At 52.6% G+C, this 14,649-nt stretch overlaps 6 protein-coding genes across 6 annotated transcripts; 2 read left to right on the plus strand and 4 right to left on the minus strand.

The window, feature by feature from the left end:
- Positions 1-331: 331 nt before the first annotated feature.
- BD324DRAFT_248871 (hypothetical protein) lies at positions 332-1,927 on the plus strand. Its single transcript, XM_022012279.1, has 5 exons — positions 332-919; positions 977-1,133; positions 1,190-1,341; positions 1,405-1,516; positions 1,560-1,927. Exons 1-5 carry the CDS (start codon positions 576-578, stop codon positions 1,824-1,826), a joined length of 1,032 nt encoding a protein of 343 aa, XP_021873776.1. The 5' UTR covers positions 332-575; the 3' UTR covers positions 1,827-1,927.
- Positions 1,928-2,947: 1,020 nt separating this feature from the next.
- BD324DRAFT_576043 (hypothetical protein) lies at positions 2,948-5,194 on the minus strand (the record flags this gene model as incomplete). The annotated part of the gene is made up of 2 exons (XM_022013169.1): positions 2,948-3,140; positions 3,186-5,194. The coding sequence occupies 2 exons, from the start codon at positions 5,192-5,194 to the stop codon at positions 2,948-2,950; spliced, it is 2,202 nt and encodes a 733-aa protein (XP_021873777.1).
- Positions 5,195-5,752: 558 nt separating this feature from the next.
- On the minus strand, positions 5,753-7,152 carry BD324DRAFT_615856 (putative cytoplasm protein; the record flags this gene model as incomplete). The annotated part of the gene is made up of 5 exons (XM_022014762.1): positions 5,753-5,892; positions 5,946-6,176; positions 6,220-6,743; positions 6,786-6,877; positions 6,916-7,152. Coding segments are annotated over 5 exons (1,193 nt in total), but the record flags the coding sequence as incomplete, so codon positions are not given.
- A 150-nt stretch (positions 7,153-7,302) lies between these two features.
- Positions 7,303-8,561, plus strand: BD324DRAFT_615861 (ARF/SAR protein). Its single transcript, XM_022014763.1, has 9 exons — positions 7,303-7,388; positions 7,428-7,458; positions 7,517-7,531; positions 7,570-7,613; positions 7,659-7,719; positions 7,775-7,951; positions 8,151-8,272; positions 8,317-8,418; positions 8,465-8,561. The coding sequence occupies exons 1-9, from the start codon at positions 7,377-7,379 to the stop codon at positions 8,468-8,470; spliced, it is 570 nt and encodes a 189-aa protein (XP_021873779.1). The 5' UTR covers positions 7,303-7,376; the 3' UTR covers positions 8,471-8,561.
- On the minus strand, positions 8,562-10,038 carry BD324DRAFT_615863 (Lactonase, 7-bladed beta-propeller-domain-containing protein). Its single transcript, XM_022014764.1, has 4 exons — positions 9,574-10,038; positions 9,471-9,511; positions 9,117-9,429; positions 8,562-9,070 (listed from the first exon to the last, which is right to left on the minus strand). The coding sequence occupies exons 1-4, from the start codon at positions 9,851-9,853 to the stop codon at positions 8,574-8,576; spliced, it is 1,131 nt and encodes a 376-aa protein (XP_021873780.1). The 5' UTR covers positions 9,854-10,038; the 3' UTR covers positions 8,562-8,573.
- Positions 10,039-11,376: 1,338 nt separating this feature from the next.
- On the minus strand, positions 11,377-13,076 carry BD324DRAFT_615865 (hypothetical protein). The gene is made up of 3 exons (XM_022014765.1): positions 13,054-13,076; positions 12,132-13,005; positions 11,377-12,078 (listed from the first exon to the last, which is right to left on the minus strand). The coding sequence occupies exons 2-3, from the start codon at positions 12,633-12,635 to the stop codon at positions 11,461-11,463; spliced, it is 1,122 nt and encodes a 373-aa protein (XP_021873781.1). The 5' UTR covers positions 12,636-13,005; positions 13,054-13,076; the 3' UTR covers positions 11,377-11,460.
- Between the last annotated feature and the right edge of the window lie 1,573 nt (positions 13,077-14,649).

Genomic DNA, 14,649 nt, shown 5'->3' on the forward strand with positions numbered 1-14,649 from the left:
TTCCTTGCCGCTTCATTTCTACAAGAAGACACTTCACAGAGGAATGGAGTTTGTGAGGGCACCTGCAGGTTGCGACATCTCTAAAACCTTGGATCGCCTCCGCAAGGTTCGAAGGACTGCAATGTGCTTTCCGGGCCGTTCAAGCTCTTCCACGTCCGCCGGCTTATATATAGCCGGGCAGTTCCTCAATGATCTATAAAAGGGAGTGGATGACCCTAGAAGCTCTCTGCGCGCCGCATGGCTGACTTTCTGACGTGATGCATCGAAATGTCAACCCATGAGACATTCCTTACCCAACACTGCGCCGCCACTGAGTTCTTTCCCTGAGAAATGTTGATTCGCTGCGTACCAGCTTCACGATCTGCAACCTGATGATGTGTGGGAATGGGACCTCCGCGCGGACTTGTCATCTCCTGAAGGCGTATTATTTCTGTTCCTGACACGGTTTTCGTCATGTCCGTGTGCTGGTTGGACGGCTTATCGACAGCATTACACGCCATCATCAAATGGTACCGAACAATCGGCTCGATGCGATATATCGCCGTACGCCTTTATCGTGGTCTTTCAAATGAAGCATGTTTGCACACCACCTCAGCGCAAGTCATATAGACTTGCCGCACACAGATTCATGCATATATATAGTCACATGTTGGAGACGTCGTCTCTCCTCTTCCAAAACAGTCTACACCATGAACAGACTCAAGATTGCCATTTGTCACGCTCTTCTCCTGGCCGGCTGTATCCAAGGCCTACACATCAATCGAAAATGGGCTGATGATACTAGACCAATTCTGACATCCAAAAGGGATGGCGAGGCTCCTAGATGCTCAACAAATGCCGAATGTTTGAAGCTCGGGCTACCTGTGCTCAAGCCCAGTCCTAGACGTTTCGCTGCTCGGAGCGGAGCTTCAAGCACCACGTGAGCTTTCCTCATAGACTTCTTGCCCTTCCATAGTACGGAACTAACGACGTCCAGAACTACTGTGCCCGTCATTGCCTACAACGCTGGCTCTGTGCCCAACAGGAAGCGCAATCTGGCGGCAGCGTCAGATGCTACTGCTCCGCCAGCCGACAGCCTCGGTTACTTGAGCAGCTTGCTAATGCCAGACGGTCTCTTTGAGTCATTCACTCAGGTTGGTAGTGTACCATCAGCTCTGCCGGGTACATCCACCAATAAATCTTTTCATAGGATCTGTCCGCAGCCCTCCAAATTCAGGTGGATGTGACGTCGGGCACTGTGCAGAACGTCATCGTCCCAGGCAACACCCAATACCCTTATCTGTGTGCAACGCAGGGGCCAGACAGCAATGACAACACAATGGGAGAGTCAGGATCATACAAGTGAGTGGAGACAGAAAGTCCAAGGCTTGGACGGACGAAGGATTACCACTGACAGCCATATAGTTATCTCTTTCTCACTCAGTGCTCCAATGGCGATCCCGATCAGGGTCCCCCCGGCTCCAATAACTGCGCTTCCACTGGATCTCCAAGCCAAGATGAGACAGAAACGAAGACAGTAAGCGGGCCCCTGATCAAGATGTAAGGTCTCACATTCTCAGTTCACCGTGAATACCGCAACGGGCGAGCTCACTATGACATGGACCAATCCATTGGGAACCACTCCCTCGACATTTCAGCCCAGCTTGTACATGGATGACAGTGCAGGTTTCATTGGCTGGGTCAGCGATGACTCAGCCTTCCACAATCAATTTGGGGACTCAGCGACAGAAATCCTAAGCGCCCTGCATACTGATGACAGGTCTGCTGAGCTGACCTCCCATAAAAGCAAATCTTCGTGCCCTTGGCGTAGAACGAGGGGCTTTTGAAAGCCCGCTGATTAGGAATCTCAACTGTCATCTATAATCTTGTCATTCCGGAGCGGTGTAGGCGTCGGGTTATGTGAGGACAGTGATATGCAATGAGTCATCTGTCAGGACCAATACCAAACGACTGGGCATTCTGACCTGTCACATTGACTCAGACCCCCAGACGAGCCCAAGACATCCTGTCGTTACCGCGACTGATTTTCATTTTTGGTTGGGGGGTTCTTTTTCGAGCGGAAATCTGTTATGACACAGCCGAACGAACATACGTAGCCCCCTTCCCTGGCGTTGCAGGACGTTGAACGGCAGGTGCCTGATTCGCTTCACCTGGCCGACCTTTTGGACCTTGTTTATCACAGCCATGCAGCCAGACCTACGTGTGTCAGTATCTTGGTGGGATACAACCCATTGGATCATCAGATACCTCAACGGTCCTTGTCTCAGTTTAGCATCACCCACAGGTTCATCTTTAGGGCCTGGCACACGTCTGGGCGTCAGCCGTATTGTGTCGTGAGGGCAATTTTCGTGCCGAGCAGTAGACCGGTGAGATGGGTCGCAGACATTTTTTCTAACATGAGATATTGCGAGTTGGCCATCGCTTTCTCCTATACGCTCTGTTTCACTCTTTGAGATGGACAGAGCAATTCATACTCAACTTTCACCGCTCCCCGCATAAAAGTCCAATTCTCCATGGGATGCTCCAGGATTCGATTGATCAAGGCTTCTTCCTCGCGCAGGCGCGAGACTGAAGATGGGCCAGGACGTCCATTCCCATCATCGCTCGTAATGCTGCCTCGACTACTTGCAATCATCGACGAAAGCGACGGCTGAATATCGGGGGAGATGCGGCAATACCGCCCGCCAACAGCCTTGGGTATATCGGTAACACCCTTTCCGAAGGTACCTATTGCGAATACCCACAGGTTGGTCTAGTCCACAATCCGAAGCGAACCTCACAAATCACGCTCTGTAGGCTCATTTTAGGCACAATCTCCAAGCATGGGTGAGCGATGCCATGCGTGGCAATCTCGTCCGCTTGTGGCGTACCAGGATATTTTGTGTATCGCAGGCCGCTTGCATGTCAGTCACTGCGTCTTGCTTTAGGACTACAACATTTTCTCTAGTCAGACCCATCCTAAGCGACCATCTGTGCCTGGCGTCAGGGCTGCCTTCTGTTCTTCACCAGGTTGAGGACTGGGTCGAGGGTCCGATGAAGGCGATGTCTTGTCATGAACAGGTCGAAGGCTTCTTAGCGATTCCAAACCTGCCTTGGAGACCCGCCGACCTGGCTGTAAAGTCGTTCGATCCGCCGGCGCCCTGACACTTTTGAGCGCGCGGCCCATACCCAGGCAGTTCACTCACCTTCGATGATGAACCCATTGGCCGTTTTTTCTCACTTCTCTCTCGTCAGCGGCTGGAAGATGGGCATCACTGTTGTCCGTGTCGTCATCTTCATACATGGAGACTTTCCGTGGATATGTGTCGAGACTTTGAGCCCAAGCCGGCGGCAAACTTTCTCTGCCATATCTCGCCGAATACTTTGCAGAAGGTTGATCCGACTCAGTTTGGTCCTCCTCAGCCCGAGTTCCCCTCGCAGACTTCCCGCTTGAGACCTCACCATGGACGCCACCAGACTGCTTGAGACCAAGCTCAGATTCTTCAAATTGCATGAGCTCGGCCACGAAACCGATGTTCGGCGAGATGCCTTTCCGGCGTTCAGCAACGTAAGCATAGGATGTTTTGAGTGTCCAAGCGTTGGCGTGGATGAGATATGCGAGAACCACCGTTACGGACCGAGACTTTCCGGCTTTGCAGTGAACGTAGGTCGGAGCGGAATGGAGTCGGGCGTCGTCCAGAAAGTCACACGCTTCTCGAAGACCTCGCGCCACGCCAGACTCCTCGACAATGTCTTTCATGGGTATGCGGTGATACCGCTCAAATGTCTGACGCAAGCCCAAACCCTCATCGTCGTCGCATTCGAGAGCCACGTTAAGGATCCGCTTGACTCCGACCTTGGTGAGTTCTTTGACATTGGACTCGGTGGTAAGCTCGGGGCCAAGGAAGAGGAAACCAGGTAGAATAGTCGAGACGTCAAAGGGCGACAGAGCACGGGCAGTAGTCGTTGCCGTGAAGGGTGAAGAGGGACCCGCGAATGCTGTCTGCGGAGGTGCAGGATAGAAGCCCCCGTTGGGTCGGGCAGTCTCGGATCGACTGGACGAAAATGACGCTTCGACATCGCGAAAAGAGCTTGGAGAGGGAGGAAGCTTTGATTGAGCGTGGCAAAGGGTTTGCAGTGAATTTGTGATTGGGGGCACGGGGGATCTCGGATCGGTCGCCGAGGTCCAGCCTGGAGCTGAGGTGGATATTGACGACAAAGCATTGCGATCCTGTGGTGGGGTGGTAGCGTCGAACGACCCAACAGTGGCTGACCGAAGGGGTGGGGGATCTAGGTTCAAGGAGAGTTTAGGAGGCCGACGCGACGTCCCAGGTTTTATACTTAACGAAGGAAGATTTCGTCGAGCTCGAGTATTGTTCAAAGAGGGCAGAGACGGATGATGTTTGAGGGTGGGAGGGAAGGGTTGTGATGAAGGTGAGACTGGCGGGGGAACAGGAGTGTGGGATACGGGAGCGGTCTGAGGTGGTGAGGATATGCTGGCTCGTTTGTCATTCTCTCCCGAGACGAGTCGTTCGCTCGCTTCCGATGACGATAAGATAGCTTCCCAGCCTCCTTTGAGGACTCGGACGCGACCTCGTGGGACGAGCACCTCCAGGATCTTGCACAACACAGAGGCCATCTCCTCTGGGTCCGACTGACCGATGACAACCATGTCCAGGTGGGCGTCCAGGTCCACTCGATCCCATCGTTGTTTGCCAGACGGAGTCGAGACGAACGATCCTAGAGATTGCCAAGAGGTTTTCTGGGCGGATTGTCGTCTGAATCGTTTGAACAAGAGGGAAGGGATCGACATGTTACAACTTGATCGGAGGTGAGACTCGAGGAACGTTCCCAGCGGTCTCGTATCAATGACGAGGAGCTGCGGAGAGGTGTCTATCGCGATCAAGAGGTCTGCCGTAGAGATCCTGTTCGATTCGGGGAGACTAGGTATATCAGGTGTATTCCGACCGCTGGACTCTGCACCCGAGTCAGAGCCGAGTGGAGAGTCAAATGGTCTAGCGAGGAGGTTTTGTTGGATCGTATTTCGGAGGAGAGAGAGGTCTTGGAGGTCGTTGGAGAGATTCGATTCGGCTCCTTCGCTGTATGTCGATACAGCTGTCGTGGGTGGCTCAAGGGAGGCAGAACGGATCGGATCAGGTTTCAGGTCCAGAGGGGTAGGTCGCCGACGAGGCTTGGGTTTGGGCACATTTCCCATATGTAAGGGTGAAGGAGAAGGATCTCTAAGATAGGGTAGTCGCGAGCTGCCATTGTCGTCCGAGTCTGGTGAATGAGACGTATAGGATGAGATCACGGATCGACCTGTCGAAGGCGGAGAAACGACCGGACCGTGCCGTGAGGGCCCAGCCGATGATGAGGGTCCAGGCATATCAGATCGATCTGTCGGAGAATAGGTCACTTCGTTCATGGTCAAACTGATTAGACCTTAAGGATCTGGTTCTATAGCAGTACCATGGCCTCTAAACGTCGGCGTTTGTCATGCGGACTACCAGCTGAAAGAGATGGCGCACTGCACGCACTCCAAGGCCACGGACAAAGGGAGAAGGTGTCTGCCCCTCGACGAATATCGCGTCACGGCCGTCAACTCGCTCAGGATGACAGCAAAAGGGACGCAGATGGAAGTATGAGACCTGTCGAGATCAAAGGAAGAATCCAGATATTGAACAAGAAATCAAGAACCATACCACCGCTCGTCCTCCTGTTTTTCAGGTTCTCGGCGCGGCAAAAGGACGCGAATCCGCGATACGGTATTACAACCGGATTCATTATGATGTGCTTACAAAGTCTCACGGAGCCAGCTTGGAGATATCAGCTGAGCGCGCAGTCCCGTTCAATATCATCTCTGCGAGTAGGCATCCTGTACCTGGTCCAAAGGTGATACCCCAACAGGTCAGACTAGGGGATTTGTCAGTATCCTCGGTCCGGCCTAGCGGAGACGGCCGACTCACCCAGATCCTACATAGACTCCCTCGACACCTCTGACTTTACCAATCAATGGTCTCCCTCTGTCCGCTATGGGCAGATAACACGCTTGCTCCGCTTGTACTTCGACACCTCCTTCTTCGCTGAACACGGAGGACAGCGCGGCGGCTTCACGCTTAAGCTTCTCGATGGATATAGGTGAGGGTTTGACCTCTGCCGCAGTGGCTGGCAGCGGCTCAGAATCTCCAGCACCGCATCTTTTGATGATCAGCGTGAGGACGGGGACAGGAGACAACGCACATATAAGTCGTTCCGTCTGGTCTGGCATAGACTTCAGGTTCCGCCACACTGTCGTCCTCCAATCGCATATTGGTGAAGAGGCAGTGGGGTGTGAGCTGTTCCTTGGTCTTGAGGACGATACTGTGGGCTCTGTGACCAGAAACACCGAGTCTCCTCCCAATTTGATTGCCTAAGAGATCTATAGCGACTTGTCCTGTCCACGGTCCAGCCGTAATGACCACGACATCTGCCGGTAAAACTTCTTCCTCTCCAGACTGCAATCTGACCTTGACACCTGTCGGGGAAAAGGTGGAAGAGCCTGATTCATTACTGCTCATGCATAATGAGACCGCTGTGCCGATGACGATAGAAGTATTAGGCGCTTGAGTGAATTGATCCGCTATGAATGTGGTGAAGAGTCTAGGGTGAACTTGAGCAGTCGTGGAATGTGTTCCTAATGATCGAGACATATGGACAAGACCCTGCGGGAGCCATTTGACTGGAGTTTGACGTTTAGCAGTACGTGTCGCGTCCGTCTCGATGGACTGGAGGGAGCATCAGAGGAGACCATCACAGGAACACCTTACCAATGTGTCTACCGTACGGTATCCCCACTTTTCAGCTCCGCCGTACTGTTTTGCCAATTTGGCATGAAGATCGAAGCTCAGCGCAGCGAGACCTGATCATCAGCTATGGCTCATGAAAGGATCAACGCACTGGACGTCGCTGAACCGTGCCAATCTTTCGCTAAGAATCCACCACTGTATCCTGAGGCAGCAGCGGCGATCTTCGTGCCTTCGACAATGGTGATCTTGGTATCTGGAGACCGAGAAGTCGATTGAGATAGATAGTAGGCGGTGGTTGAGCCGGCGATTCCACCGCCAATGATGACAATGTTCTTTGGCATGGTGCGTGTAGGCAGATGCAAGGATGCGCGATGCAGACCATTCATTGGCAAAGCCAATGAATAGACGAGCTCTTGATCGGACAACCTCCACCAGGGACATAGTGCCACACTTGAGATAACGCCGATTCCCACCGTATCGGCGTTATAGTCCCCATAAGGGCTCGTGACGCACGCTGGCTGGCTGGCAGCGAGAGAGTCCTCAGCCGGTTGGACCCGCCACGACGATCTGTATAACATTATTGGACAACCTCAATATTGAACTTCGCCCAAGATGTGGATGCTTGTGGGTGTTGAGCTTTGGAACAGCTGGCTGACAGTGCAGAATTGGTTCTGGGACATCCTCTCGCAGCTAGGTATGTTCGTTCCATACCGTCCTGTCTAATGATCAACTCGTACTGACCCTTGCCGCAGGGCTGACACACAAGAGTACGCGAATGACACCATATATCATACTGACACGTCAGGTGCAAAGCTCCTGTTCCTTGGTCTCGACAATGCTGGAAAGACGGTGAGCTCAGCGGGTTTTGTAATGTGTCGCTGAGACAGGCCTCAGACCCTCCTGCACATGTTGAAGAATGACAGGTTGGCCACACTTCAACCGACTCTTCATCCGAGTGAGCAATGATACATTGCCTGACAGAGAATTTGCAGCTGATACCCTTTTTCCAGCCTCTGAAGAATTGGCTATTGGCAACGTCAAATTCACGACGTACGATCTTGGAGGACATATGCAAGCTCGTCGGCTGTGGCGAGATTACTTCCCAGAGGTTGATGGAATCGTCTTCCTGGTGGATTCAGCAGATACTGAACGGTTCCCAGAGAGCAAAGTCGAGCTCGACTCGTTGTGTGAGTGAAAGTGATGTACGACGTGACGGCGGTCATTCGAGCTTGATCTTCCGATCTGAATTTGGCTGACTTTGAGCCCTCTGTCTTCCCCCAACCCGTCACCCCGCCTCTGCCCGTATGCCGGACTGCGCTCCTCTCCGCAATGGAATTCGCCCCTTGTCTTCAACGCCTCTCGTCTTGCTTGCTCTGGCTCACACAGTGGGCATTGAGTCCCTCGCCACCGTCCCTTTCCTGATTCTCGGCAACAAGATCGACGCGGTCGGTGCTGTCTCGGAGGAAGAATTGAGGCACCAACTCGGAATGTTCCAGACGACCGGCAAGGTGGGCAATCAGTTCTCCTCACACTTCGACTGACAACGTCATAGGGCAAGATTCCTCTCAAAGATATCCGCCCGATCGAAGTCTTCATGTGTTCAGTAGTTATGAGGCAAGGTTACGGAGAGGGATTCCGATGGTTATCCCAATACGTGAGTGCATGCGGTAAGAAACGACATGGTTCTGACGTCTCTGCAGATTTGAGACTTAGAGTGCCAATGCCTTTCATATTTTTTAATGCCGCGGACGACACCCTCTCTCTTGCCTCTCCCTATCTGCATGTTACAGCGTTTCTTTGAGCATCGTTCTAGAGCCAAACAAACGTCGTGACCTGCTTCAGGGACTCATCCTTGGCTGCCATCTTCCACTCCTGTCCCTTTTCGCCCCCTACTTGCCAGATCTCCACCCCTCCGGCATCTTTTCCGGCCAAAGCCATGAACTTGCCATCGGGAGAGATCATCATACCTCGAATGTGATCGCACTCTGTACGGACCCAAGAAGTGTGACCGACCTTCGTCCCAGATTCGTCAAGTAGAACGATGGCGATGGCGTCTCCTTTGACTTCCTCGCCGTCGTATGACGAGTCGCTCTCCTTGATGTGTTTCTCGAGTCTGTTGCTTGCGTATAATGTTCCAGGGTACTTTGGATGATTCAATAGCTCGGCAGCACCGAGGAATTTTCGGTACTTTGGGGCAACGGTCGGAGGGGCAATGTTGTCGTGGAAGATGGGCAAGGAAGAGGGATCAGCGATCTTAAAGCTGAAGATGGTCTGATCAAGCTCTCCGAGCACATAGAGGTGTTTCTCTGAGCGTGCCTCAGCAAAGACGACCTCGTCATTCGTTCAGCTCACCATCGACCGAGACGACTCCGTGACGCGGTCCAGAACCTTTGGGACACTGGAAATGACCGACGATTTTGAGTCCAGATTCTGTAGAGTTGTCCCTTTTGACGATCCATACTCTGTCACTTCCTAGATCAGGCGCGAACAATTGATCATTGGGTCCTTCAATGACTTGATGGGGGTGAGAAGAATCCTGACGATCGGGATTGGGAGCTTCGATATCTTTGTACATGTACGGGAAGTGGAGTGGTTTAAGGGTCGAGGAGGTGTCGAGAGCGTAGGTCGAGGTGGTAGGGATGAGGTGTGCGTTGCCTCCCATGTACTGAAAGCGTGAGTACTGTCCTTTCCGTTTCGTCCACTCACGTTGCCTACGACAATTCCTGATCCATCTTTCAATGTGTGGACTGTCATGAAAAGGGTTGGTATCAGCATCCTGTCTAGGTCTTGGCGGTGAAGACCTCCTCACCGTAAGCTGGAGATCCTTGCAAGTCATACGTTCCAGTGACTTTTAGTTCCTCCTCTACAAGATCAAGGGAGACAGCTTGCCCCTTTTCGATCTCCGCAATGGTGTAGAATGCCTGACCAGAAGGCGTTTTGAGCTTGGGGGAAGATACGCCAGGATCAATCCATGAAGGTGCTTCTGGCACTTTGGAGTTGGAATGAACCTTGATTTTGGCAGTACTAGGGTCGAACGAGGCGTAAGTGATGTGATTGCCGTAGCCTCCGAGCAAGAGGTTGTACACCATGTTGAGTTGGATGTCTTGGGATGAACGATACGAGCGAGAGATATCGTGAAGGATTCAGGATGACACCCGGTGACGGTGAACCCTTTGACTCAGGGTGGGGGGGAGTGGAGGTAACAGGCGGGGATTGGCGGAATTTCATTGGCAAGTGGCACGCTGGGGGTACACTATTGCCTTTCACACCGGATGGATGTGTGATGCATGTATGCTGATGATCTACAAGCACTTCAACAGCTTCCAAGCTGCGTCAAGATGTCAAGGACCACTCTCTACCTATCTCAGGTGTCCTCTTATTAGCCTAAGCTTGCAATCCCCTTATGGAAGGTATCGGAGGCAGGCGGAGTCAAGGCCAGGCCACACGTCAGAACTTCGGTGTATTGCCTTGAGAGTCAAATGGACTACAAGGCGAGGGAGTTTGGGCTGTTTGCACGTCTGGAGAACCACTTTGACGTCCTCGTCTGGGAGGCTGACCAACAATGCCAAACCCCTGGATCCATCCCCCCCTGAGTCACCATCTCCTTGGCTCTTCCTACACCTGACTTGCTCAATTCTCAACACCCATTGATTCGCTCATCCATCTACGCATTGAATGGGTGAGAATGTCAGGTCCACTCAATCACACGTACGAGGAGGCATGAAGACAGGCGTACGTCTTCCTCAGGTTCCATAAAGAGTTACAAGTCCACCACTCTACCTGCAACATTATCGATCACCTCAACGACGCCTCATGTCAGAACACCCTACAGTATGCACTGTCCCGCGTGTTACTTCTTTCTGCCTGTGCATCTCCACTACTCCACCTCCTGTCCACGAATACATTATTCTAAACAGTCTGGCCCTCATCGATGATCCTCAGCCACTGACACGTCCTGTTCTAAGATTAACAGGTACCACTATGATGTGTACGAAATCAACTTCCACCCCCTGAAAGGTACGCCTGCACGCCATTTCTTAAATGTTGCCACCCCCTCAGCCGCCTCTCACCACTTATTATCATTATTTATGACATACTCCATTCTCTTCCTCCTCTGCGTGCGTCACTGCGCTCGCTCCCCGGACACCTTTTCATTCCCGCTGAATGCATGCAGTGATCAATTGCCGCGATTGATTAGATTAAGATTAATCTCGTATATGAGCTAGATAGAGCATGGCAGCCAGCTAGGCGAACAACGACGACAGACCGGGTTGGAAGGGAAGGTGGAGTGTGCCTGAGATCCGGGATTGAACTTGCCCAAACGGGCATAGCTTGAATTCTGGTACACGGCGTTCGTGCTGATCATGTCCCACGTTGATTTTTTCGCTATGGTCCCCGAGGTAGACCAGCCCATATCGGGACAAGTCAGTGGAGCAAGGAAGACTGTTACGCTAAGTCGTTAGTGACTGGAGTGATATCAGATGCCGGAAACTAGCTAGCATTCTTGGGTCGTCATCTCCCATCGAGATCAACGATCGACAATTGTCGAATTGTGGCACCGCCGCCGCATCGTCTGTGGCATCAGAGCTTCCTGTCACTCGCTTGCTCGTGTCTTCAATTGATCATACATGTACATGTAAATATACAACGCGTCTATTCGAGTGTTTAAAAGGAATTGTCCGTTGTTGTTGTTCTACTACTGAGCCATGCCAGGGAACAAGACTCGCAGATCACTCGAGCTAGGTTGTTTGCTCAAAGTCTCATGGACATGAGGTAATTGATGAGGCTGTTGGTCGTATCCCCCAGGACCAGGTAGAGTCGCATAGCTTCCACTGGATACCGCGGGACTCGGTAAAGCTTGTTCGGAAGAATGTAGATTCAGACCTGTAGGCGTGCCTACACCGATCCCAGCACCACTGCCACTTCCGGGCCAAAAGGCTCCCCCAGTACTTCCGGTCGAATCACGTCCGTGATGCAGGGTAGTGGGAGCGTATGGCGAGTGAGAAGTCGGTGAGAGGTTGACATATTCATGGTGCTTCTCCTCAGATGGGGTGCGGGTAAAGTGGTCAGTCGGGGAAGGATTGATCGAATGAGGATGACTCATTTGAGGCGTTTGTGGCGCTGGAATGTAATTTGGGTCGTAAGATGAGGTGGACGAGGAGTTGGAGGCAAGAGTAGGAACAGAACCACTCGAAATGGCAGAGTACGGCTCGCTGTAGTTGACACCATAGTTTGTAGGTGGGAGGGGAGCTTGATCGCTCAAGATGGGTGTGCTCGAGGCAGATCCAGAAGAAGAAAAAGGATAGCTGGCAGACTGGCATCCAATGAATTAGCCACAATGCCCAAAACGCTCCCGCGACAACTCACGTATTTGCCAATGATCTTTTTCAATGCCGGTCCCAGAATTTCCCAAGGGAACACCTTGACATCCTTTTCAATATTCCTCGGTTTAGGGTTCGGGAAGCCCATGATCGTCTTGAAGAATTCTTCACTTCCAGCCTTGTTCTTTGACACTGTTATGGGTCTGAATCCCTCAAGGTTCCTCCTGATACGATTCTTCTCCTCGACTGTGAATCGAGTGCCGACAAGCGCTTCCAGCAAGTAGATCGTGTCCACCGAAGTGACGTAACACGCATTCTTGTCTTCACGGAAGATGCAAGAGATGATGATGGATTGCTGTTGTTGAGGGTACTCGGCCTGGGGAAGCGGCCGGAATGCGGCGGAGATGGTGGTACCATCCTGCCGTCTCCAGAACTGGACCAATCGGCGTCTGCCCATCCACTCGTCCTCGGTCCTGTGGGGGAGAGCTATCAGCATGACGCCAGCGGGCGGGCGACATTGAGTCAACTCACCATCCCTTTGCCATGGCATCGAGATCTCCGACTAGCTCGAGGCTGGCCTTGTTCCCGCCTGCCAAGATGTACGGGTTGGCAGCTGCAGGGATAGGCGCGACGACCTGAGTGGCTCGCATCAAGCTCGGTTGGGGAGCGTTGAAATCATTTGTGGGTGCCGGGCCTTGCGCAAGGTAAGGGGACGCGTAGGCAGTGTCGTAAGTCTTCTGCATTTGAGGATACTGGGGGATATCGGGGGACTCGAGTTTGATGATTCCATTGTTGGAGACGGCACGTCGGTGAAGCAAGTGGTTGGGAGAGGGACGGTGGCTCTCGAGAGCTTCGCCTGCTCGCTTCAGTGGGTTGCCAGCGGGCGTGTAGTTGGAGTAGACGGGAGCTAAGAGTGAGATGTAAGCACGGTGCATGTGTGAGGATGTCTCAACTCACCCTTTGAGTTGATCGAGGTGTAGGTGTATTCACCGACGGAGATGGTCTCGAGGACAGTGGAACCTCCAGCCAATACTTGAAGGTGGATAGGGACCCTGTTGGATCTGCCCATGAGACCGACGGGACCTGTACTCTGCCAGCTTGGAACATTGGCTTGGAGTTGACACATCTGACCGCCGAGACTGAGGTTGGCGGAGAGAATGTGGACCTTGGTCGGGACGGGATGATTTCCAAACACCAGGCGCATAGCTCGACCTCGAGACGATGAGGACGAGGATGAGCCAGCGCCATCGGGAGAAGTCGAGGCGTCTGAAGGAGGAGGACTCGGTGGGAAGTGGACATGACACTTGACGGTGATGGGGGATCCATGAGTACCTTCGGGAGGACCGTACTCATGGACTGTCACGTGAGTCTCCTCGATGGGAGTGAGATCGAACATTGGTTCGTGGGTTGGTAGTGTGTTGGCACTGAGTAAGAGTGGAGAAGCAGTTGTCAATCCGTCGAATTGTTGTGTGAGGGCCGGTGACATGTACGCGGGTTGTTGCCTCGGTGCGGCTTGGAAAGCTGAAGCGTAAGGGACAGCTGGACTATTGTTGAGGAATGGTGAATCCGGAGCTGGTGAACCTTGAAGTCCGTGGAGAGGAAGGCTCATAGGCGTGGTAGGTGTTCCAGGTGACGAATTGTATTGGAGGACAGGTTGACGATAGATGGGAGTCGGAGTGACTGGGACAGATGCTGGATTGAAGTAACCCGAGATTTGAGATGTCTGTGGCGGATAGGATCCATGATTCGGGTAAGGATTAAAGGTCGAAGGACCAGCGTAGGGTGTGTGCATCATGACTGAGGAGGGCGTGTGTGAGCTGTTGAACTAGAGAGTCTGAACCCGTTAAGTGAGACTTACTGAAAGATTAGGGGGGAAGTGGAACCGAGAGACCGGAAGAGTAATGCAATGGAAAGAGGATCCAGCCAAAACAAAAAAGACCTTGATGTCAGCGATCTTGAACGAGTGTGTTGTTCTCCAGAGAACAACAACGACGATCTCCAAAGGCCAAGCAGGAATGGAATGCAGGCCAAAGATGAGACACTGGAGAGACAAGAGACAACGAGAGACGAGAGGGGGGGGGATAATATATCGTCGATCCCCTCTGTAGTCCCAAGTTCATCCATGATATCCTCTTTCGGATACAATCCCAACTACTTTCGACGGCCTCGGCCACTGATACGATCATTGAATTGAAGCTTGTTCCTAAAAGAAACGCCTCTCTAGCATTCCATCTTTGGACGAAAAGCCAACGAGGTGGGTGGCAGTAGGTTGATGGTGGTGGTGGGTGGTGGGTGGTGGAGAAGCAGGGGAGGCGTCCTGTGTGAGAGCCCAACGAGAGATGTCCACGCATGCTTCAGTCATAGCCAAGGGCGTGCTGAGACAATAATTTTTTTAGATCATTGACCCATTTCCGGCCGATGAATCCATATTTAAGCTTTTTGGGGGGGGTGGCCCAGGTGGCGGCTCTGTCCCTCTGCCCTCCGCCTCTGCTCTTCCCCTTTGCCGGCTTAGTGACGGCATCCCTTCAGGTATAATTCTTTTAAAGCTGCCGGTTCCGGATCCG

The sequence above is a fragment of the Kockovaella imperatae genome, assembly GCF_002102565.1.
Source record: "Kockovaella imperatae strain NRRL Y-17943 chromosome Unknown BD324scaffold_2, whole genome shotgun sequence".
Taxonomy (NCBI): domain Eukaryota; kingdom Fungi; phylum Basidiomycota; class Tremellomycetes; order Tremellales; family Cuniculitremaceae; genus Kockovaella; species Kockovaella imperatae.

Coding starts and splice junctions, on each gene's coding strand:
- BD324DRAFT_615865 (XM_022014765.1), bottom strand. CDS start 12,635: ATGCCATGGCAAAGGGATGGTGAGTTGACTCAATGTCGCCCGCCCGCT. Junction 12,079..12,131: donor AAAAGATCATTGGCAAATAC/GTGAGTTGTCGC, acceptor ATTGGATGCCAG/TCTGCCAGCTATCCTTTTTC.
- BD324DRAFT_615861 (XM_022014763.1), top strand. Junction 7,952..8,150: donor AGTCGAGCTCGACTCGTTGT/GTGAGTGAAAGT, acceptor TGGCTCACACAG/TGGGCATTGAGTCCCTCGCC. Junction 8,273..8,316: donor TGTTCCAGACGACCGGCAAG/GTGGGCAATCAG, acceptor ACAACGTCATAG/GGCAAGATTCCTCTCAAAGA.
- BD324DRAFT_248871 (XM_022012279.1), top strand. CDS start 576: ATGTTTGCACACCACCTCAGCGCAAGTCATATAGACTTGCCGCACACA. Junction 1,342..1,404: donor GGAGAGTCAGGATCATACAA/GTGAGTGGAGAC, acceptor ACAGCCATATAG/TTATCTCTTTCTCACTCAGT. Junction 1,517..1,559: donor ATGAGACAGAAACGAAGACA/GTAAGCGGGCCC, acceptor TCACATTCTCAG/TTCACCGTGAATACCGCAAC.
- BD324DRAFT_615863 (XM_022014764.1), bottom strand. CDS start 9,853: ATGGTGTACAACCTCTTGCTCGGAGGCTACGGCAATCACATCACTTAC. Junction 9,512..9,573: donor GCAAGGATCTCCAGCTTACG/GTGAGGAGGTCT, acceptor TTTTCATGACAG/TCCACACATTGAAAGATGGA. Junction 9,071..9,116: donor CGGAGTCGTCTCGGTCGATG/GTGAGCTGAACG, acceptor AGGCACGCTCAG/AGAAACACCTCTATGTGCTC.